The sequence below is a fragment of the Melanotaenia boesemani genome, chromosome 8, assembly GCF_017639745.1.
Source record: "Melanotaenia boesemani isolate fMelBoe1 chromosome 8, fMelBoe1.pri, whole genome shotgun sequence".
Classification (NCBI taxonomy): domain Eukaryota; kingdom Metazoa; phylum Chordata; class Actinopteri; order Atheriniformes; family Melanotaeniidae; genus Melanotaenia; species Melanotaenia boesemani.
The window spans coordinates 20,693,769-20,716,956 of NC_055689.1; the positions used below are offsets into that span (position 1 = coordinate 20,693,769).

The window sequence follows — 23,188 nt, forward strand, 5'->3', positions numbered from 1 at the left end:
AGATAAGGAACCACTAAACAAAAGCAAAAAGATTTAAATCTATGATTGTTTTAATTGGCTTTCATTCTTTAGTATGGACAAAAATTACCTCAATCCATTCAAAGGGCAAATATCAAAAAAGTTTATCTTATTACAGCTGAAGTGCTCTTCCTGACTGTTTTGTGAGCAGTGGGGCAGTGATGCCACTGTGGTGAGGACTGGTAGGAGGAGGAACATACTTCAGTTGACTTAATTTTCCTAATCTACTCTAAAACCTATACATCAGTGGAAATGCAAAAGAACCAGGACAGAAATGACCCTTTAACTTCTTAAAAAAAAAGACTGGGAGGACTTCTGAGTGCTGATATTCAACAGTTTTCCCCTCTGAGATTTGGACTTCTTTCAAGAAATATGTAAACGTACCTTTTCACAGGCTGATCTCCTGGGTTGGGGATGTCCATATGAACCTTTCTTCTTTCTGACTTCTCTGAACTTGTGTCTCCATACAAATTTTATTGGTTCTTTCATTGTTTTTTTTTTCCTTATTTCTTATTTGAACGTATTTGAAGCTATACAGACATATGCAGCCAGCATAATACTTACTTCTACTTTTCTAGCTGATTTTGATTTTCATGAACGTTTTGATTACTGTTATTTTTGTTAGATTAAAACAAAAGATCATTTTTTTAAGTCGATCATAATACTGATGTGTCATGTCCTCCATTCTCTCCCACAGTACGGTGTGGATGTAAAAAGTCGAGATGCTCGTGGCCAGACGCCACTGTCCTACGCTCGACGAGCTGGAAGTCAGGAGTGTGCTGATATATTGCTTCAGCACGGTTGCCCCAACGATTCCAGCAGCCTGACCTCCGTGCCCACTCCCAATATGAGCCGCCGCAACCCCAACATCAACAACAACAATGCCCAGTGTGAGCTCAACCGCAGCATCAGCATCATGTAGAACGCAGAAATCAACTTCAGTAAAAAAAAAAAAAAACATAGAAAGAAAACCACACGAACCCACCCGAATCCCTTCTTAGTACTTCCACCTCTATTTCTCACTGTGTAACCCAGAATCAATACCAATGGAAAGATATTAGTAGTGATGGACATACTGTTGATATTCCACTGTGCTGCAAGTTGGAGGATCAGACATTGTACATTGTGTTTTTATATTGTTATTATGTTATGAGTCATTTTTTGTTAAATTTATTCAATTCTGATCTGAAATGATCAGGATCAGCTTTAAGTGTTATTCTTTAAGCATCTACCAAACAAATGAATTACTTTGGCATTCATACCTACCCCACGAAAAGCATTTCCTTAATGCTTGAACATTTCCTTTTATGTCTTCCCCCTCTGTGATGTGAACTGAGCTTATAGTAAGTGTGACTGATGAAATTTCCTTCAAACTGTCAAGACTAAGCATCATAACCGAACTATATAGAATAGTTGTAGAAGTGACAAAACACTGATGTAGGGAGAAAGTAATTCCCTTGTGATAACAGTGATTATTACAGCTTCATAATGATGCATGTCTTCAACCCAGTCATCAAACTCTTGACATACTATTCATATACAAAGGCAAAGCGATTATAGTTACTGAGGCCAAATGAGTTAGATACTTAATTCACAGGGAAATGGATTTGGATCATCATAAAGGAGCTGATTGCGTGATTCCTATTGGATAAAAGTGAGCGATTTCCTTCACCACCCTTACCACAATTCTTCAGTAAAAATGTAGATGACTATGAAGGAATTACAGGGCAAAGCATAATGTTTTATGACCATTAAGCCGCATGGCTTAGTAAGTGTGCCTCTTCAATCAAAATTCATTCAAATTTGATTGAAACTGTGAAATTCTACCATTATGATGTCTTTGTTGGAATCATTTTCTGACTGACTAGATTGTGTTGATAATTGTTTGACACAGATTCACACAATTTCAGAGCATACACATCCCAGAATATCTGTTCACCTCCTGTGGCTGAAACATGTAGAATTGGTACTCCCAAGATCATAGCCTCTATTATTGCTGTGAAATACATATATGGTACTGTGTGCGTGTGTTCGTACATAATTGTATAATATGTTCGTGCTTACGTCTACGTCAGTAACCGTGTGCTGCAGAGAGCGCCTGGGCATTTCCGTTCATAAAGGACACTGGAGAGAAGACCTACGATGGAGATATGGGAACATAACTGTGTTTTACTGTACAGATATCTGTAAAGAGTAGTTCTTGTTCCTTCGCCTTATTCCTTCTTAGAGCAGTCTGAACTTATTCAGACTTCTAGAGTTGATATAAAACAGCCTTTTCCTTTTCCTTGAAGCTGCCCTACCATTAGTACCTGTCAGCCTGAAAGCAGGGAGTTAACAAAACACATTCACGTGACTGAGTGTGAGGAAAATTAAGGGAATTAAATCAGCAGGCTCACAGACTTAGTATAATTAGCTTTTATTAGTAAAGATGTACAGTATTCTACAGATAAGTCATTTCCTTCATAGTAAATATTAATTTGGGTAAGAGAAAACTTAAGTGTAAGTTTTCCATATCTTTCATTTGTAAGGTTATAAATAATTTTGGTTTTAAAGGTTTACAAAGGCAGGTGTTTACAGAGCAAGTCATAACTTGGTACCTTTTTGTCTTTACAGAATGCCTTTCTCAGAGCAACCTGAAGGTTCACGTGTAGTTAAAAGAAGACATTTGTAGGAAAAGGAAATTACAATATTATAAAATGATGGTTTAACATTTTTTTCTAAATAAGCTTTTTGAATTATCTTGCTTAAAGCTGGTGTAGGATGAAATATGAAACAATAGAGAAAGGAAAACTCCAAACATTAAGAAATACAACACTTACAACAAAAATATGAACTGCAAGGCTTTTGCTTCTCATAGCAAGAATCCAAATTAATTGTAAAAGTAATTGCGTCCATCTTTCATAGTAAATCTACCTACCACTACAGCACAGATGTTACAGAGAAAGTTGATGTTTCACTGGATAAAACTACTGACATGTAACTATTTTTTATTTTTTTTATTAAAACACAAAAAAGCCTGCATTGGCAACAAGGTAGATTTTCTAAATGATTAAAACAGAGCTAAGAGGTGGGGCAAAACTCATGTTAAGTCTCAGGCCGCAGTGAAACTTTGTCCCAATGTTTAAACGATGCTGCCTACTCCAGCTTTAAAGTTTGGTGATGATTGATGGCTCCTGTGTATGTGCAAAAGTGCAGCAAAACTTCCCTGCAGACCCTCTTGCTTTGCACATTTTTCAACATAAAGCTAGATAAGCTTATTTCTTAAAATGTCAATCCATTCTTTCCAGACCTCCAAAAAAGCCACAAATTCTACCTGTTCTTATTATTAATATAATTATTATTACTTGTTTTTATTTACTCGTACTGTACTGTAATACTGGCCTTATTTCTGATCGTTACTTGACCAACTTATTCCACTAAATACATTTCAGTGGGATAACAGAGAAGTTCAATGTGTACAGTTATTTCCTTACATATCTTTGAAGATAGGAAAACACTAGAAATCTGCCTGTTTTACCCCAAACACAAAGTGAAATGTATATATTAGCTTAATGCTTTTATCTGAAGACAAGCTCCTCCTAAAGAAACTAACTGAACTGGTTTTGGTCCTCTTGACCCACAAACCGTGTTTTGATATGTTGCTTTTGTTTATCTTTAGGCATATTTTTAAGGTACTTCTGTTTGGTCTGGATAGTAAGAGGCCATCTTTGGTACTTGTGTATAATGATGTACATTTGACATATTTATAATGCAGTATGTAAATATGTTTTTTGTTTGTTTATTTTTGTTCATTTTCCTATTGTATTTCCTTTATGTTCAGAACGTGAAACAAAGCAACAGCTAAAGAGTAACATGTTGTATGCTTGGATGCTTGGCTGACTGTTGACCTATTAATAAACACTCAAATAAAACAATGTAGCCTTCCCTGGATTTGGGGAAACTGACACATTCATCCTGTGTATGTGTTGTTCATTCATCCTGCACCTTGATCTCATTGTTCATGTACCTGCTGAGGCCGAGACTGCCTCATTATCACTTCAACAAGTACTGCTATTTCATGTCCACTTGTTTTTGCATGCACCTTCATCACACTTCTTGTCAGATGCAACTGAGCTGGGCCTGTCTTGAGGTAAGTAATGCAACCTCTTCTCTTCCTGCCTGTGGGACCCCCAACAGTTGCTGAAAGAGGATTAAGATAAAGAGCTAAGCTTAGTGTCAGGCAGCACAACACTGTGGGGAAAAGCAACAGATCTCAGTGTTCGGAGGAGTCGAGCCCTCACTAATCCACTTCTTATTTCCTGCTAATCTGGTTTCAGCATATCTTCATCCCCTTCCTCTCTCTGTTGGCCAGCTTTGTTTGCTCTTTATCACAAGGTCTTGCTTTGGTTTGGCCTCTTCCTGCCTCGGCACGGGCTTAACACGAAGGAGCTCCAGAGTCACACTTAAAGGCTCTGAAAACAAGTTCCCTCAATCAGCTTCTTTACTTAAAGCAATTAGAGGCAAGATTATATGTATTCCTGTTTGTGGTTTCCTTGCAGGTTGGCTGTTCACAGTTTCATGAGGTAATGTTACATTTTCTGATTTGGTTTTGTGAGTAGCAGGTCTGTAAACACAAACAAGGTAAAATGGATATTAAAAGATGCGTCTCTGTGGATTTTTAACTTTAAAAAGATTTAAAATTTGAAAACTGAGTCATAAAAGTCACAAGTGCACCTTTCTTGCTCTCGCTAAGCTGCTGTTAACTTGTTACACACCTGAGAAATAAAAGCAGGAAGAAATAAAAGACGAAAAAAAAAAACTTATCCTTTAATTTATTACCTTTCTTCACGTCTTGGCAGACCCCCAGCCACTTGTGTTTGTTGTGGTGAGACTTGAGCGCTTGCTTGCACTGCTGTATGTTTTGATATTTCATCAGGGCCTGCTAAACACTGAGGAGGGCTCTCTGCCGCCCACCTCTTCTCAGACAAATTGCCTCCAAGATTGCAGAGGTGGGTCTCAGGCTGATGGATGGGTACACAAAGACCTGATGAGACCATATTTGCAAACATTAAATCCATATTTCCATAATACCTAAAGCTGCTCTGCCACAGGCCACTTTTAACAGTCTGTTTAACAGGCACTTAATAATGTGTCCAGTCCTGACTTGAATGTTGCATCTAGGTGGCATTTAGCAGTGGTTGATCTTACATGTTCATTGCTGCCTGTCTCGATCTGGATGTGTTACCATTGCTCTCATGCTTTTCCTCCTTTCTTCACCTCTTTAACCTCTTTACCAGTAATTATTTCCACTCTGCTCTGTTGGTCTCACTATTTCTCCTCCCTGCATTCCCCACAGACTTGAACATCCATTTATCAATTTCAGCTCTGTCATGTCTGACCAGTGCTTCCATGTTGCACTCTGCCCTTTCATGACTACATTGAACTCATGTCTTCACACCTATCTCCATATCATCTCACCAATAACCAGATTTCAGTACATCCCTGAGTCACTTTCTCTCCTCTGCACTCGTCCTGACCGTTTCACAAAGCTATCTTCCTCATCGCCACTCTCATTCTCCTTTGTCTTATATAAACGCTGTGTTCCCATCACCTTCTCCAATTCTCCCTTTTTCCTCTCTTTCTCTCCCCTTCCCCATTGGCTTTTGCCTGCATTTTGCTGTTAATTTGCTTGAGAATGCATTAGCTGTAATGAAGGCTGAGGGCCGAGGGAATCCTCCAGGGTTCCATTAATCATCCCCCCTCAGACAGGCAACCTTGATTACAAGTGGCAAGAAATTCATTAGACCCGGGCCTCTGACAACTCTTATCTCCGCCACTAGATCTGACTCATTAGGCAGCCAAATTAAAGCTATGATGGCCCTGATGAAACTCATCGCTTGTTTATCTTGTGCGATTTGATGCATCTGCCCATACATCACTGTAGCCACAACCGTCCAGACCCTCCCAAGAAGTCAGGCCTCTAGTCAGCGACGAGCAGCCTGCATACTCACACAACCGGACAGTAATGAGGTCCCTCACTTTCCCTCACTCTGCAGGCTGGAATGAGGAAATAGGAACACATCTTTGCTGGAAATAGCTTCTGATATTTCAATTTGGAATTCTATTAGCAGAATATGTAGCTACAAAGGTGGAGAGTTTAATGCAACTCAGAAAGAATTAACACAATTGCAAGGAACTTAAGTATTTTGGAGGAGTTATTCTTAAAATAAAATGAGCTTCTTTGGCATATAAGAAGAGAAACTTAGAAAAAACCCCAGTCCCTCACTCAGGATTTTGATAATGACAGCCAACTTGAAGTTAGTAGCTGAGCTGTATGACTGCTCCTCATCATCACTTCCACCGTGCAGCTCATGGTGACTAAAATAGCAGTTGCACCCTGGCACAACGTCGTGGAATTGACCGTCTATATTAGCCAGCTCTTGTACCATAAAAAAATTTCCCACTGCTACTTCACACGATCATCACTCCTCAAGTCCCCATCCAAGTGTCACAGTCTTGATATATGAGGTGGACGGTGAAATAAACTTTGCTACTCATGGGTAGCCAGGTCATGGAAGAACCGTTTATGCACTGAGGTCAAACTGAGATGAAGTATTTTTTAAGAGGTGCATGAATAGCTTGAGTGAATTGAAATGTAGAATGGATTTCTTATATCTGTTTTTTTCCCCCAAAACTTTTATGTTTCCACTGAATAATTCTTCCACACACACATTTTAACATTGACAAATTACTTAAGGAATATACCTCCATTATCAGACTTTAGTAGAGGCTGCTGTGAAAGGTTAAATGTGGCTTGTGTTCTGACTTTTTTTGAAATTGGAGATCAGACACTCTCTTCCCTCTGAGGTGAAAGGAAAATATTCAAACATGAAACTTTTCTGGAAGCAGTTCAGAGAAGCTGCACAGCCAGAGCTGTGCATATGAAAGTTTAAATGAAAACAGCAAGGGGCATTTTCTCCTTCCTGTAATAGGATGTGACCAGATATTATTGTAACCACATATTATTATAATATTTTTGTCTTGTATTGTATATTTCCCATGTTTGATCTTAATGATAGAGCTATCATGGTGTTCTATTAATATGGAGGGAAATAAATATTACTGCAAACCTTAGGCCTGTTTTTTTTTTTTTTTTCAATAAATATATTCACATGCTGGCATCACTGCCAGAATGTACTGTGAAATGTTATTCTAATAAATGCATGCATGTCTGAATGTTTCTGGGCAAATGTCAAATCAAGTTTCTATAATAATCTGATATAATTACACATGGACATGATAGAAAAACTAATTGGTCAGCCCTTTGGATTTTTAAAGGGTCTTTAAAGATTTTAAATTTTAAGTTTTTGCAACATTTTTTGTAATTATGAAAAAAAAAGTTCTGTTGTTATCAAATTACATAGAGGTGGTTTGGGTGTCTGTGGTGACTGATGGAGAAGTTCATTACAGTGTGTTGAATGCGCTCAGCCTAATGAGGAACCATCAGTCCACTTGAGACAACATGACCTCCTAAAGAGAAATCAATCACTGCAGCTATTTAAAATCCACTCGTCTACCTTTCCGGTCCTCATGTTTCAGGAAAAGGTGAATAATTTGTAACTTCGAAAGATTAAAATCAATGCGACGCTGCGTGAATGAAAACATTCAGACTTCAGCGTGTTGGGTTTTTTTCTGTATTAAAAAGAAAATATTTCCGTTTTCAATAAAACTTCAGAAATCTAAAAAAGAAAAAATGATCAGAAACATTGCTCAAAGAAAACGGAAGATAGTGTTTAGTGTTAAATGATGCCGTTTGTGTCGTTAAAAATCAGCCACGTTTCCACAACACAGGCCTTTTTTTTAATCTATCAGGATAAAATCATTTAAAAAACCATACAGCAGATCTTGCACACCGCAAACCTATTTTTGTAAATAATAACGATTCCATCTGGATTCCAGCGTTTGTATAAAGCGATTTATTAGATCAATTATACTTTACAGTTGTCCCTTGTTTGTTCGTATTTCCTTCAGATCTTTTTTTTTTATTTTATTTTTTTCCCCCCACAAATATTTGTCAAAGATGCTTCCTACACCCGCCAAAGAAAATGTAAAAACGTCTCCAGTTACATGCAAATGTGGTCAACAAATTGTACGAAACACAAAATCCAGAAATCATCACCAAATGAGGACATGCACATAAGCAACAGAACGTTTTGGCCCTAAATATAAATAATTAGAAAATATTTACAGTCACATCTCATAGTGCCCTTTTGTACCATTTTTTTAAACACACTCCTATTTACATATTCACATAATAATAAATAAAAATGACAGCATATTTCCAAATAACTGATATTTTTGTCAGTCCCCTCTCAGACAAAATAACTGAATTCTCCTTTTTGTGCTTCATGCGTTCAACAAGTCAGTGGAAATGAGAGTCATTGTAAGTGTTCTATTATTAATATGTTCTGATTTTTCATCTGAGATCATGGTCTGGTCCCCTGCTCTATTTGCTGATGCTGACTCCTCACAGCAAACCTGTTGACGTGCACAGGGATGGGAACCACTATTTTGGGATTTCTCACAGGTTCTCCTGACCGGTTGTTGACGTTACCGGCTTTGATCCGTTTCCACTTGGCCCTGCGGTTCTGAAACCAAATCTTCACCTGCACCTCGCTCAGTTTAAGTGCATGTGCGATCTGGGAGCGTTCAGTCAGAGAAAGATATTTTTTACAATGAAACTCCTTTTCCAGTTCGAGCAGCTGCTCGCTGGTAAAAGCTGTTCGTCTCCTTCGGCTCTTCCCAGCTGAACTGCCGGTTGGCAGCGTCTCTTGCGAGCCGGTTTTTAGTTTGCCCTTCTGGGATAGAGGACCACAGGTGTTCCCGTCCGAGAAACTTTCGTTCTCGCTGTCTGCGGAGCTGTCCTCTCTGTCGCTGCAGACGGTGTCAGCTGATTTTAGGTCCAACTTCTCGTCGTCTGAACTGTATAGTTTGGTCTCACCTAAAATTTTTAGGATGGGAAAAAGAGAATATATTCAGCAAAAAGCTCATGAATTACATGTAAAAAAATTATATATATATATATATATATATATATATATATATATATATATATATATATATATATATATATATATATATATATATATATATATATATAGTATTTTAACTGGCTAAACAACCTGAAATTCTATGAAGTCATCATAGATGTAAACACTGGGTTGTTTTTCAAGTTTTCTACTGCATCTGAGTAGATTTTGCCACCTGTGAAAATGTTTAACGACCTGTACATGTTTATTTTTTTTTATTAAAGTTAAAATGGGTTTGTGCCTTGTTCCCAACTATTATAATGTCATGAAAGCCAGTTCAGAAACAATTAAACTAAGGTCTCTTTTCTGAATCAGCTATTTTTTCAAGCTTGGCCTTCTATCAATCTAACCACAAGATTAATAAGATACGTGTTATAAACATTTCTGTCAAGTGTGGCAACACTGAGCTAAGACAGAACATTCTAACTTTGGCCATGGACCAACAAGCTGTGTCCTAAGGGATTTTACACGTAACTTTTTGCGCGGTAGCCCTGAGGACTAATTATAATAAAATGGTAGTTTTAATGAAAGAGCTCAAGCTTACCTGATATTGTTTGAAAAGTTTCCGAGAAGTTCAGCAGCTCAGAGCTCTTGTCCCGGCTGTGCAGTTCCTCAGAGTGCGGACTTTCCTGTCTCCTCGTCACAGAGTCTGCGGCGCTCAGACGGGGACCAGGCAGCTCTTGTGGAGGGTAGAAACTGTCCGGTGGATCCGAGAAGCTTGGCATCGTTGTGGTGAGTGCAACCATGGATGGCACTCCTTGTCCCAAACTGGCACAGAACGTGTTGGTGAGCCGTCCTGCAAAAGAAGCCAGTGGCGCTAGTGGAGGTATACCAGACGATAAAGGCGAGTGGGATAAAGCCTGTGGGATGACCAAAGGTCTATACGGCATGAACATAGGATAGCCCGTGTAGAGCAGGTGTCCAGGCCTGGGCTGAGGGGTTCCTATGAGGGAGTCGATTGAAAACGCTGTCCCTTGACCGCCCGGACGCTGCATTTTTGCAGGCGAATACTTTTATTTGGTGAGAAGTTGACAGCAGATCCTCTCCTCTGCGACGCGCCAAACTTTTAGTTTAAATACAGAGTTAATTGAAAGCTGGTCCTCTGGCGTGTTGTCATCTCTGGGAGTGGACTGCTTCTCCGGATCTTTGCACTCTATACGCGTCAGTCAGCCGGCGCTTTGTTGTGTGCCCAAGCGCTACCTTTTTTTCCCTCTTATTTGTCACACACTGAGACATAAACACACGCTCTCTCTATCTATCTACCTCTTCCCTCCCTGCGACTCCTCCCTCCGCCCCTCTCCGATGCACCGTGTGTGCGCGCAGAAACAGAGGGCGAGAGCGCATTGGTTATCATCTGCAATACAAGAGGAATGAAAAGGGGGTGTTTCCCTGGGGGCTCATCCATCTTCTTCAAATTACGCTTCATTTCCTTATTCAGCCTCTGACTTTTTGGCCGTCTTGAGAGGCGGTAGTTTCCCAGTGGAGACCAAATAGAGGAGTTGCACCCCATCAGCCCCCCTCCTCCTTTTTGCCAGGTTTACCATTGACTGCGAAGCGGTGTGAGAGACTGCTCCAGCCCTTCCCCTTCTATAATCGTTGACCACACCAACCCAATCAGCTATTATTAATTTTGATTGATGATAAGTAATTACTCTGGATTCAAGGGACAGGGAAAAACAACGGTGGCTTTTGTTGGAATATTGGGGCCGATGGGCATCAGAGTCAGGAGGGAGGAGAGGCAGATGTTTCTCCGCTTTCTGTCCTATTCAACACAGCTAAAAACAATGCGTTTGGCTTCAGAAAAAGACGTGCTGCAACAATTGTTCCCTGGAGAGAGACACTTTGTGCGAAATTAAAAGCAGATAAAAGACATTTATGCGAGGTCAACAGCAGTGCGGACACGGACACAAAGTAAAGTCAAATCTGTGTGGATTTCCACTTTGTTTGAACTCGAGGAAACCGAAATGAAAATGAATTCAAAACTTTACTAGTCTTTTTTTTATCTTTCTTTCTTTGTTTCAAACAATGATGCATACATTTTGCACTCATTTTAGGAATAGTAATTTGCCTCTGATCAAAGATGCATGTGGAGAATAAAAATCACTCTTCTCTTTTCTTTAATCGCGGATCATCTCACCTTTTAAATTGCAATGGGGAGTGATGATGATTAGCCCTATTGAGTCCTGGGTGCCCGAGCTCTCCAACCGGTCGTCTGATTGCACGAGGACATAAACATGATCACCACCGACTCTGATTAGCGATGGAGGCCCAGGCCAAGCTAATTCTTATAATTGCAACTGACTTCAGTAGCACCTCTTTGAACTATATTGAAACCATTTGCTGAGCGAATCATCGTCTCCTTCCCAGATTTTCTTTTACATCCTCTTTGCAACAAATTAAATAGAACCCAATTTCTTCGTAAAATAGAGAGCACTTATTTTAAGATATCTCCGACTACAACTTTTAACACACGGGTTTAAACAAAAGTAATGAAATCAACTTTTGACCTGACACAAAATTTGAATTTAATTCCAGTTGAGAGGTTTTATTTATGTATTTATTTTTTCAGAAAAACAGCTGTTGTTTTTGTTTTTCCATATGACTCGTGGAGAATATTCCGTTTATTTTTGCTGATGAAATATTGCCATCAACTTTAAATGACAGAATAAAATGTTGTTATTTCTACTTTATTATAAATGTAGAATGATAAATATATAACATTTTTCTGTAAAAGAACCCTCTAATGTGATTCAAACGTGTTTTTTTTTTAACTTAAATCTTGTTTTATTTTTAATTTAAGCTTATTTTGTGTCACTTTTCCTCCCGAAAATCTAAAGGCAGTAAACACCAATCAGCTGACTAAATGAGTTAAAACAAACAAACAAAAAAAAGCAACAAACAAATAAAATTACAGGAAACAATATTAACATGAAAAGGCCACAATAGGTCTGTTTTATTCTATACCAAGCATATTTTATATAAATCGTTAATGTTAATAATCTCCGTGAGTACAACTCATGCAAATATTTTAGGGTAATCCTCAAATTAATACATTATTATTGTGGGCATTTACATCAAAATATGAAGATTATTGTAAAATCCCAAGCTCCTTAACTTTAAATACACAAGTAGAAAAAATATAAATAAAATAAAATATAAAATTGCAAATGAACTTTCAGTTCTAGTCTATAGCTCCCTCTAGCGGTGTCAAATCATACATATGTGCTGAAGCAATTCATGTGCAGTTTATAAGCAAAATTATTATAAATGAAACATTCACGTATTAACATTTAAAAGCAGCCTTCATTAAAAAACAACACATGTTTTCAGTGAACATATCCTCTATATTCCAGGAGCAGGTAGTTCTTGATGAAGGTGGGCAGATCAAGTTTTGGGACCACTTTGTGTACCTGGGCCCCCAGGAAGCTCCTGAGTCTGCAGCGAGCTAAGTGCTGGAGGGTGCGAGGTGTCATTGCTAAGGAGAAGACCGACTCATAGAACTCTTTGTACACCTAGATGGATTAAAACACAGACTGACATAAATAAATTTGATGGAACATTATAATTCTCACCTTACAGTTTCATTCGCTGTGTATACTTTAATATAATTAACAGTTCGCTAAACGTGAACTGCAGCAGTAACGAACCCACAACCTGAGATGTTTCATTTTCAGTGATAATTAGTCATCCAAAGGCCTTGGACCTTTAAAGCAGCCTAAAAAAGTGGTTTCATCAGAACATTCATAGTCACTTAATTATGACAATAATCAGATAGGCTACTCAGATAGGAGCAAACCTTGTAATTTTTGCAGGAAGACACAGAAATAAAAATATGAAGAGGAACTGTTTTAAGAAAGAACATATTTAAAATAAAAAAAAAGAAACAATCATCTTTGAAAACTTCCCACATGAATCATTTAAAGAGCTTGCCTTTAACGCCTCTTCAGGCACAGATTCTCTCCAGGTATCTGTGACTTTCAGGTGACTGTAAGCATTCAGGAGAACCTCAATGGTGCGAGGAGATTGCGAGCAGTGCTTCAAAACCTAAAAAGATGCATCACAACTCAGATATAAACAATCAGACTCATACAATCGTTATTGTAGTTCATAAGCAAGCTTCTGACTCCATAGAACTGAAGAAATAAAGTAATTAAACACTTGTGAAATGAACAGATTGGTCTTCCCTCCAGGGGTTTAACTGGAAATTATGCAATTAGTGCTAATTAATCTCCTATTAACACTTGCCTAATTAGGAACCAGGCATTTTGTCTAGTGCACGTGGGTTCACTGATAGTTGTAGTCTGTTTCCCACAGAGAGTGCAACACTTCATGTTGTGTCATAAAATGGTAATGATTTGAATGTGAACTTGTGAAGTCTGCAAGAAGAGTGGAGTGTTTCAGGACTTGTCAAGGTGTTACATGTGCAGCACTTGCTAATTATGCAAAATGAGCTACTTTATTTATGATTAAAAAAAACCTGTACAGTATTAGCCTTTAGTTAAAACAAGCACTTTTTAAATCTCATATGACCTATAGTGTCCTACCACAGGGAGAGCTCCTGGCCACACTCGAATTGAACCATGGTTGAGCAGAGCACGCACAATCCTCTCAGGATCATGGGGAACTTTGAAGCACACCACTTTCAGGATGTTGTGCATAGGAGCTTCACCACCATAGTCCATGGTGTTAACGCAGGCGCCGTTAGCCAGCAGCAGATCAACTATGTCTGGATTTACATTCTTACAGGCCATATGCAAAGGCATGTGTTTGTCCTGATCCATAGAGTGAACACTGGCCCCTGCCCCCAGCAGCAGCTGGCACACCTTGAAGTAACGTCCTAGGTCCTGTACGTCCTGTGGTTGTGAACATGCTGCGTTCAGGGGTGTGAGACCTTCATCGTTTTGTTTGTCCACAGCTGCTCCGTATCGGAGGTAGAGCTCAACATGGTCTGGAAGGCCATTCTTGGCAGCAGCATGTAAGGGAGTATCATCTTCATCCACAGTGCGACCATTGATTGCAGCACCATACTGAAGGAGTAGTTTAGCACATCTGCCAACAGAATTAAAGGATACAAATTAAATTAGATCAGCTCATTCAATACATTCTTTAAACAATTATCCCTCCACCACCACAATTCTGTTGATGTTTATGTTTCAAATGTGTGCACTTGAAATAATTATATTCTGAGTAGCAGAAACTCGACATTTCAGCAACTTTTCGTTAGACTTAGATGTTGTTTGTTCATCTGGAAAATATGTAAAGACTATTAAACACTTGAGAGAAGATACAATCTTCCTCATACAAAAGACAAATTATTTATTTTCTGGTTTTCAAAGCTGAAATTTGCACAAAATGGCACAGTTCACTGACTTGTATCTTAAACCTGCTCTTGAAATGGTAAACTGAATTAGCCTAACTGCATTATACACTACCTGGCCACATAAAAGTAATTCTCAAAAAAGGTCACACACTTTAATATTGTGTTGTACCGCCTTTAGCTTTGATTATGGCAGCATTTGGCTGTGGCATTGTTTCAATAAGCTCCTGCAGAGTCACAAGGTTTTTTTCCATCCAGTGTTGGATTAATTTTCACCAAATCTTGTATTGATGATGAGAGACTCCAACAGCTGCGCAAAACCTTCTCCAGCACATCCCAAAGATTCTCATTGAGGTTCAGGTCTGGCAAATGCTTGTGTGAAAATGCTATTTCTTGCTCCCTGAACCACTATGTCATAACTTGAGCACAATGATTTGTCAGCAATCCTGGCATTGTCATCTTGGAATATGACTGTGTAACCAAGAAAGAACAAATACACTGATTGAATAACCTGGTCATGCAGTATATTCAGGTAGTCAGCTGACCTCATTCCTTGGGCACATAAAATGTTGCTGAACCTAAACCCGACCTACTGCAGCAACCCTAGATCATAGCACTGCTCCCACAGGCTTGTACAGCACGCACTAGTCATGATGGCCGCATCACTTCATCTTCCTCTCTTCTTACCTTGATGTGCCCATCACCCATCATCGTCCATGCAGTAATTATAAAATAGAAGGCTCATACCTCTATGCTTAATTAAATCCAGGTGGCAGTGTATGAGGAAATGGAGTACACCTTCTAGTTTCTTATACTCACTCAAGAGATTCAGGGCTTGTGCAAACATGCAAAGGCATGAGGCCATCTTCTGAAACAGCGTTGGCATTGGCACCATGGATCAACAGCAGCTTGGTGCACTCTGCCTGGCAGTTTTCACAGGACTGATGCAGAGCAGTGATGCCCCCGGGTGCCTGTTCCACATTTGCCCCACGTTGCAACAGAAGTTTCAGGCAGTCAGTGAAACCTCGACCAGCTGTGATGTGAAGTGGCGTCGTCAGTTCTTGCTCATAAGTCAGTGACCATAGTCCTGAAAGCAGGGCGCAAAATGGCCATGAGGTCATTTTGGAGTTTTAGAGTTAGAAGCATTGTTAGAAGGCAGCAGACATAATGTATTATTAATGACATGCCCCATCAGAATGACAGCACTTCTCCCTCATATAACATACACAAAAGAGCGACCTTTAAAACCTACTGAGACATCTGTAGTTAAATCTGAAGTTCTTCCACTCCTCTAAATTGCTGGTGTCATAAATGGCATCAACAAGGTAGCCGTATTCATCGTCGTCCACAATACTGAGAATAGTCAGCTCATCGCCTACAAGCAGAGAATTCCAAAACTGCAGGACGCAACCTGTGGCTGTAGCCGTGGCAATCACATCTTGACGATAGTTCTTTGGCTTGCGCCACTTTATTTTAGGTGCCACATAAGCCATATTCCAAAGAACGTTTTTAAGCTTTAGTTGTGTAGTTTCTAGCTAAAGGACCACTTGTGAGGTTTGTTTGTGCAGACTGGACTATTTCAGGGAGGTGTTATGTGATATTTTGGCTGACCCAGTGAACCATGCCAGTGCAGTAACATGGGGGCCAATGACTGTGCACTATATGTAGCCTGTTTTTTTCAGCTAATTCACTGAAGCCCATGGTACCTTTGCATTCATAGAAGTAAAATGCAACATACTGATTTTAAATATCCAAGTATCAGTACCACCCACTGTTGAAAGCATCTGTTTTATGATACAGTCATCCAAATTTTTAACTTATAGTCCTCAACATTTATTTAGAGTGAGCAAACAAGCTGTTGTAGGTAAAAAACTGATCCAGAATATTAGATTTTAAACAGCATTTAGTCTTAAAGGGAAGCAGAAACTGAATATAATGAGCTAACACCAGTGTTACACATAGCAAACAAACAACTACTGGGCCAAACTATGTGGTTAGACTTTTAGTGGTTTCTATTAATATTGCCTCGTGGTCTGTTTCTATAAATATTGCATTACTGTGCCTTCAAACACTCAAGGTGAGGTACTTCTACTTGATATCTTAAACTTGTGATTTTTGGATGCTCATCTCCAAAAATGCAATAAAACTTCCAGCTAAGTTTTCTCCACTTGCAAAATAGATTTTCTAACGAAAATAGATGATCTTTCTTACCTTCACCCCGGGCGACCCAGCGCATTTCCCCTCCCTGAGGCTCAATGATAAAGTTTGCTGTGGATCCTCTTGGAAAAAGACGCTGCATAGCCTCCAGGTCTCCTGTATACAAAGCATTTTGGATGACCATGTCTTGGCAGACGGCTACTGGCTGAGCAATGCTTGACTTCAGCTGTGTTCTGTCCATTGCCTCTTTTTTCATCATATAGCTACTGAGGTGGTGGGTGACAAGCTGCTTCTTGTATTTGTCTCTCTCCAGCATTTCCTTGTCAAGTTCAAGAGAACGCAGGGCTGTGGAAGTGAATACAAAGCTTCCTCGGGACATGCTAACTGGCTTCTTACCTCTCCAGGAGAAATGGGATATTGTAAGATGGGTAGGAGTAGGCTGTCTTAAAAGGCCTGTCTCACAATGTCTGTTTATGTTGTTGAACCTACTCTGGCTGCTGTCCACTTTTTGCCTGCAGGCTGTTAACAGAGTTGTTTTGATATTCGGCATGAGACCCTCCCTGCAGTGTGACAAGTTGTGCTATTTTTATGTCTCACATGCATGGTGCACCCACTCTAACTTCTCTTGTTTGCCTCGAGCCTGCCATGAAGTCCTTTTCTCAGGCTGGACGTACCAATAAGTTGAATAAATGTCACATACTTTTTAGGGGGTAAAAGAGCCACGTTTTTTAAAATAATGCTGCTTCCAAGGAGCCAGATTTTTTTTATTTATTTATTTATTTATTTTTTTTGTAGTTTTTTAAAGCAGTCTTGAGCAGCAGTATTTTAGGCTTTCTGAAGATCTTTCAAAGTCTTTTCTGTGGTCACTGACTTTACTTCTTGTTAAGCCTCTTAACTCCAACCTATGGGTCATTTAAACATAAAGAAGAGCAGTGTTGTGTCTGCACCTAACAGACAGCCAGTTTTTAATAGTGTCTTTAAGCTCTTTGTTACAAGCAACCTGACCTAAAGATTCATTATTTGAGTCCTCAGACGCTTCCACGAAAAATACAAAAGAAAAATCAGTTTGACAGACATAAAATAGCATTTTTCCACCAATAAGAGGATTTCCAAAAAGCCATTAATTTAAGCTTTATAGCCCTATTTCAGCATGGTGTGATAGTGTGTGTTCTTGAGAAATTAAGAATACTGGACAAGTGGAGGACAAAAAAAGTGTTAGAGTTAAAAACTATTTATAGTAGCAAAGCAGGCTTGTAACATGTAAAGAAGAGCTTGGAAAGGAAAAGGAGAAGGTTTGAGAACTATTACTGAAGACTAGAAATTACAATAAAGCTTGTCTAAGCTTGGGTCCAGGCTGGGTTTAAGATTAAATAATGTAAAAAAAATGCCACAATTTTCATAAAGAAAATAAAACTGGTTAAACCAAATATTGGTGTTCAAATTTATTAGAAATGTACAAATGTTTTTTCTTTTCTTTTTTTTTGGCACATACTGTTTTTCTGTTAATGTTTCACTAAATTGGGGCGATCATTTCCTGTTTTTTTTTTTATTTATTTTTTTTTTTTAATATAAAGAAATATGGCTAAAAACAATCCTGGCTTAAATATTTAAGGAACTTATAGGCTCAAATTTTCTTGATGTTTCTGTTAGAGGAAGTGCAAACAAGAACAATGTATTTGTATGCCCCTGTAAGTAGCTTTCAAAATGTCTTTTTTGTTCAGTATTTTTTCCTGAGAGCTCTAATGGGTTTTCTGTATCCACATGGCTCCCTACATTAGAACATTAGGCTGAATGACTGGCAACCGCTGTGTCACTCTGCCCCACGTGTAGCGATCTGATGGCAGAGGGACGGCGCATAATTAAGCTTCTTAAGCCTACTCACAAGGCATCTGATAAACATCTCTTTTGACTGATGAGCAGCCATTTTCCAGTGGTAGAAAAGCAGCTTACAGACACAGAAAAAGGTTGTCATGGCTGGGAAAGATGACCTTATTTTAGAAAGCTTATTTATTATGTTGTAGGTCTATATGATGCACAAAGTATTATTATTATTATTAAAACAAGCAAATCTGAAAGTCTCTTTATCTTCCATCCTGTAATGGACGACCATCAAGACGGCTTCAAGCTCTACAGAAGACATGATTCGAGCTACAGGTGGAGACATAGATGATATTGGCAAAGAGATTTTACCTTATTTTGCATTTGAAAACACAGAAGCATGGTTGCACGTCCTCTTTACCTTAATGACTGTTCTGGTACAGAAATCAAGGCCATTCATTTCACGTTACAGTGCGGTAATAGATGCCACATTAAACAGAAAGCAAGTAAGAGTTTCAACTTTGAAAACACACATTACCAAAAAGAGACTAGGAATATTGTTTTTGCGGCTGGAGTACATCCCTTTAAATGATATACATAATGAGTTTATAATATGCATCTGGGCTACCTCCTCTCTACTTTGATGTCTTCCAAATGGCCCGGGTGTCATCAACAGAACATGTAGGCACTTTCCCGCCTCATTGACTCCCAAATGTATTTTAAATATCATTCCTGGTAACGCAATTATTTAAAACGCTGAACTAAACACTTACTAATGGGGAAAAAGACAGCCACTTCGATAAATTCATTTCTCAAATGGAGGGCATTCATGTTTATCTCTTTTTTTTCTTCTTCTGTGAAGCAGAGGCAACTCTGATGACAACAACAACAGTATATATATATATATATATATATATATATATATATATATATATATACATACACATTTATATATCAGCAGAACCAACACCCCCTGCCCTCACAGCCAAACCACCCCCCACCCCCATTGACACATTAGATCTTTGGTTTTCCTCACATTACCCACCAGTAGCTATCTTTTCAAGGCGGTCAGCCACCTTTCTCTCCCAGGGCGGAAAGAGGCTGGACATCAGCAGAAGCCCTGATGAGAGTGAGGCACTTCATTTATGCAATCATAGGCAATTAGTTCCCTCTGATTATGTGGCTCTTAATGCTATTTTGAGTACCGTGGCACACAGTAACACAGAAAGGGATTAAACTATAGCCCTCCCACCACACCAAACAGCCATTTAATATACTGAGAACATAATGAAATGTACACAGTAATTACAGTAATATTAGATGCTAATGGGTTTGCAATTGGGTCTGCTGTTAGTTTAAGTCAGAGGTAGAGTAACCAAAGGGAATCTAAGTTTAGAGAGAATCTTTTAATGGCAGCAGTGCCCTCAGTTTGCCATCAGGTGTGTCTTATTTTACTGATTGTCAGAAGTCATTGGCTCATCTCTTATATTTGGGGAACTCTGTGCTGGAATGAGAGCAATTAAGATCTAATTGACACATTCTGGCTCACATATAGTGAGTAAAAGAGCAGAGGGTCGGAAGTCTGCATCCTGGTGGTGAAAGAAATTGTGGGTCACCATGGAAACATGATAAGACATAATGAGGATGCTTAATTGACTGCTGACTTTATGGGAAGCTTGTGGCTGCCTTTATATGATTTGTCTGCTGGCTCTGATTTGCATCTTTGCTTGTCCTTATTTTTTACAGATGTATTGTTGTAGGCACATACAGTCTGTTTTGAGAGTTCAATGCCATTAAAGTGCCTCTAAAAACAGTCAATGCTGGTTTACTAATATGGTTCTTAAGAGTCCACAACAGGGCTTAGACAAGTGCCCTGTTAGCAGCTCTTTCTCAGATCTCATTGCAATGCTCGAGATCTTGGCAAAGAACTTAAATTAATTTATAGCGTCTTGAATTGAACAGTAACTTCAAACTATTCAGTGGCAGCACGATTACTTTTTCTGTACTCTTTCAGCTCTGAGCCCTCTACCTATAATGTATCGGTCTTAGCAGATTCCAATTGTCTCTCAATGCACTGATCACCATGCAAATAGCCCTCTGTTTCATCATGACAATTGAGAGGTTCATATTTCAACCTAATAGTCCTTCATAACTTTAACCATCTATCACAACCTCATTTCATTGCAGTTGCAGTTAATACGCGCTTCCCTGCCAAGTGGAACATTTTCTAATGATGCACTCTCACATGAAAACAAGGCAAGGCATCCCAGCCTTTGCATCACTCACTAATGCACCCATCCATAATGTGTTCATAGCAGTCTGCCTAAAGCAGACAGCGATGACTACCACTAGGCGCTGGCATAAGAGGGGATATGAGGAAGGGCCCAAGATACAAAACCTAAATGACCACGATAATCATGAGCAAAGTAACTGCCATCAAAGATTGTATCACCCTCATAATAACTTCAGTAGATTTTGTATCATTACCAAGAAAGCTGAGAAACATCTAAAATAGATATCTCAACAATAACAGTCAGCAGTGGGAGTCACACCCAAGTATATTAGAACAGTGAGCCCAACTTGTAGGGATGTTGATGAAAGCTGTCTAATAGGTGTATGTAAAGTCTGATGTAAACAGCATCCTAATTAGAGAGACCTTTATCAGAACCTCCATTTTATGCAGATTGAGCTGGTGCAAACGCTACTGCCATTATGCTGTAATCAAGTACTATTCAGCGTCGCCTTTTAAAAACCTGATTACAATGCATAACAAGGATACAGTGTTGCATATTTCCCTCTTTTGGGTTATAAATATATTTAATTTTTAAGTACAGCTTAATGATGACCTTTGCCATTGTCTATGTGAACCTCATCAGAGGTGAAGGAAACCAAAAAGAAGAACACTGGTATATTTTTAGATGTTAGTTTTCTTAACAGTCTGTGGCTGGGTACCTTGTTTGTAATCACAGATATTAGATAAACGATTTCAGGTAACTGAACAGATTTCCACAAATTGAGAAACTGGAACATTAAACACGCCTCTGATCTCTCATTTGGATATTGCCGATCATAAAAATACCGCACTGCTTACAGACACATTAAAGATTAAGGATTTTTTTTTACACTTTATAATTTCCCCTAGTGATAAACCAATCTACAACATATCTTGCTGATTTTGTCCCTTTTGAATTCGCCAAGATAATGTAATAACCACACCAAAGCACGTGACAATATTTACTATATTTTCAATGTCAGATGATGTACAATATCCACAACAAAAGGGATGACTTAATATGGATACTGTGCTGCCACAATACTTAAACACCTGATAAGATGAAAATGACAGAAGAAAATCATCCTCATATTTATGTTTCTAGTAATTTATTTCTATACACGTGTTTGCATGCAGATTCCCTGAACGACAGAAAGCTAAATTTAAGTCTAACAAGGCAGCCACTTGTTAAATTCCTCAGCTGTAGGAATGTTGTGTTCTCAGCTCTTCAAGCACAGATGCTGCATTGATTTTAGTTTGATGATTGTGTGAATGATTATATACAGGGCGCATATGCAAATTCGAAACAATCATTTTCTAGATATAAAGCAAAACAAAAAAAGTATTTCTAAGAGGTTTAATATGGGATTCAGCTACAGCCTCATAGCTGCACTGTAGAGCTAAACCAGCTGACATTCTTGGCGGATCCTATACGAATGATTTTGGTTAGCTTATAATAAAACTGTTGGCTGTGCACAAAAGCGTGCATGCATAAATCCCATTAATATTTGTCATTGTAACATTGCAGAATAGAATTGGTCTTTTTTTAAGCATGAGCACTGAACAGATACTCCATCTAGTGGAGAATGGGTTTACGAGGATGAAAAAGAAAAGGCATGAGAAAACAGTTGAATATTTATTGAAATGGTTCACATGGAAACTCCTTACACCAGACAGGAATCCTTGTAAAACTAACTATTCACTTGGAACTGGTGTACTTGGTGACGGCCTTGGTGCCCTCGGACACGGCGTGTTTCGCCAGCTCCCCGGGCAGCAGCAGCCTCACCGCAGTTTGCACCTCTCTGCTGGTGATGGTGGACCGCTTGTTGTACTGGGCCAGCCGGGACGCTTCCGTGGCAATCCTCTCAAACAGGTCATTCACGAAGGAGTTCATGATGCTCATAGCTCTGCTGGAAATCCCCGTATCCGGATGGACCTGAAGGAAGGCAGGTAAGGGGGAGGTTAAAGCGAGAAAAAAAAAAAACAAAAAAAAAAAAACTATGCTTTTGCCTACCTGTTTCAAAACTTTATAGATATACATGGCATAAGTCTCTTTTCTTTTAGCTTTTCTTTTCGCCTTTTTCTCACTCGAACTCTTCACTTTCTTTTTTGATAAATCGCTAGTCATTTTTTTTAATTCTCTAAATGCTGTATCATATAGTTTAGGGGTAATTATTCCAGGTTTCTGGTCGCTGGGCAGTGGTTTATGAAGCTTGTTTTAATTAGTGGCTAATTTAATTCACCTGGCCTGTTTTTGAAGACTGACGCTCAGTATTAAGATTTAATGCTGGTCGAAATGCCTGTGGAGACTTATAAGCAACGTTTTTTTTAAGAGTAGTTTAGTTTTTGAACAGAGTTTTCTTTCATTTAAAGTTTATATCTTTTTAGAAAGGCGCACCATTGCACGTAGTCCTGATTACCGCTAGATGGCACACCTGCATTGCTTTTAAAATCTAAATGAAGGTTCCTTCTTATTGAACCACGTGTTACATGTATTGATATATAAACTTTATGTACATTTAAATAAATTTGTTGCCT

The 23,188-nt window shown here is 38.9% G+C and overlaps 4 protein-coding genes across 7 annotated transcripts in view; 1 reads left to right on the top strand and 3 right to left on the bottom strand.

Moving 5' to 3' along the window:
* The window catches only part of agap3 (ArfGAP with GTPase domain, ankyrin repeat and PH domain 3), a 127,586-nt gene extending 123,616 nt beyond the window's left edge, over nt 1-3,970 (top strand). For all 3 annotated transcript variants that reach the window (XM_041992010.1, XM_041992011.1, XM_041992009.1), the window contains exon 18: nt 716-3,970. In XM_041992010.1, coding sequence (XP_041847944.1) covers nt 716-940 — 225 coding nt within the window. In that variant the 3' untranslated portion in view covers nt 941-3,970. The remainder of the gene's footprint in view (nt 1-715) is intronic.
* Nucleotides 3,971-8,010: 4,040 nt separating this feature from the next.
* gbx1 (gastrulation brain homeobox 1) lies at nt 8,011-10,328 on the bottom strand. Its single transcript, XM_041992892.1, has 2 exons — nt 9,631-10,328; nt 8,011-8,998 (listed from the first exon to the last, which is right to left on the bottom strand). The coding sequence occupies exons 1-2, from the start codon at nt 10,079-10,081 to the stop codon at nt 8,484-8,486; spliced, it is 966 nt and encodes a 321-aa protein (XP_041848826.1). The 5' UTR covers nt 10,082-10,328; the 3' UTR covers nt 8,011-8,483.
* A 1,655-nt stretch (nt 10,329-11,983) lies between these two features.
* asb10 (ankyrin repeat and SOCS box containing 10) lies at nt 11,984-17,105 on the bottom strand. 2 transcript variants are annotated; one of them, XM_041992751.1, is made up of 5 exons: nt 16,615-17,105; nt 15,223-15,490; nt 13,631-14,135; nt 13,017-13,130; nt 11,984-12,598 (listed from the first exon to the last, which is right to left on the bottom strand). In XM_041992751.1, exons 1-5 carry the CDS (start codon nt 16,937-16,939, stop codon nt 12,413-12,415), a joined length of 1,398 nt encoding a protein of 465 aa, XP_041848685.1. In that variant the 5' UTR covers nt 16,940-17,105; the 3' UTR covers nt 11,984-12,412. The 2 variants fall into 2 exon arrangements, with proteins under 2 accessions (XP_041848685.1, XP_041848686.1); XM_041992752.1 differs by lacking the exon at nt 16,615-17,105 and adding an exon at nt 15,656-15,909.
* A 5,168-nt stretch (nt 17,106-22,273) lies between these two features.
* On the bottom strand, nt 22,274-22,882 carry zgc:92591. The gene is made up of 2 exons (XM_041993733.1): nt 22,665-22,882; nt 22,274-22,586 (listed from the first exon to the last, which is right to left on the bottom strand). The coding sequence occupies exons 1-2, from the start codon at nt 22,776-22,778 to the stop codon at nt 22,350-22,352; spliced, it is 351 nt and encodes a 116-aa protein (XP_041849667.1). The 5' UTR covers nt 22,779-22,882; the 3' UTR covers nt 22,274-22,349.
* Between the last annotated feature and the right edge of the window lie 306 nt (nt 22,883-23,188).

Coding starts and splice junctions, on each gene's coding strand:
- gbx1 (XM_041992892.1), bottom strand. CDS start 10,081: ATGCAGCGTCCGGGCGGTCAAGGGACAGCGTTTTCAATCGACTCCCTC. Junction 8,999..9,630: donor AACTTTTCAAACAATATCAG/GTAAGCTTGAGC, acceptor TAAAAATTTTAG/GTGAGACCAAACTATACAGT.
- zgc:92591 (XM_041993733.1), bottom strand. CDS start 22,778: ATGACTAGCGATTTATCAAAAAAGAAAGTGAAGAGTTCGAGTGAGAAA. Junction 22,587..22,664: donor TCTATAAAGTTTTGAAACAG/GTAGGCAAAAGC, acceptor GCCTTCCTTCAG/GTCCATCCGGATACGGGGAT.
- asb10 (XM_041992751.1), bottom strand. CDS start 16,939: ATGTCCCGAGGAAGCTTTGTATTCACTTCCACAGCCCTGCGTTCTCTT. Junction 15,491..16,614: donor CTGGGTCGCCCGGGGTGAAG/GTAAGAAAGATC, acceptor CCCTGCTTTCAG/GACTATGGTCACTGACTTAT. Junction 14,136..15,222: donor ACAAGCCCTGAATCTCTTGA/GTGAGTATAAGA, acceptor TTCTGTTGGCAG/ATGTGCTAAACTACTCCTTC.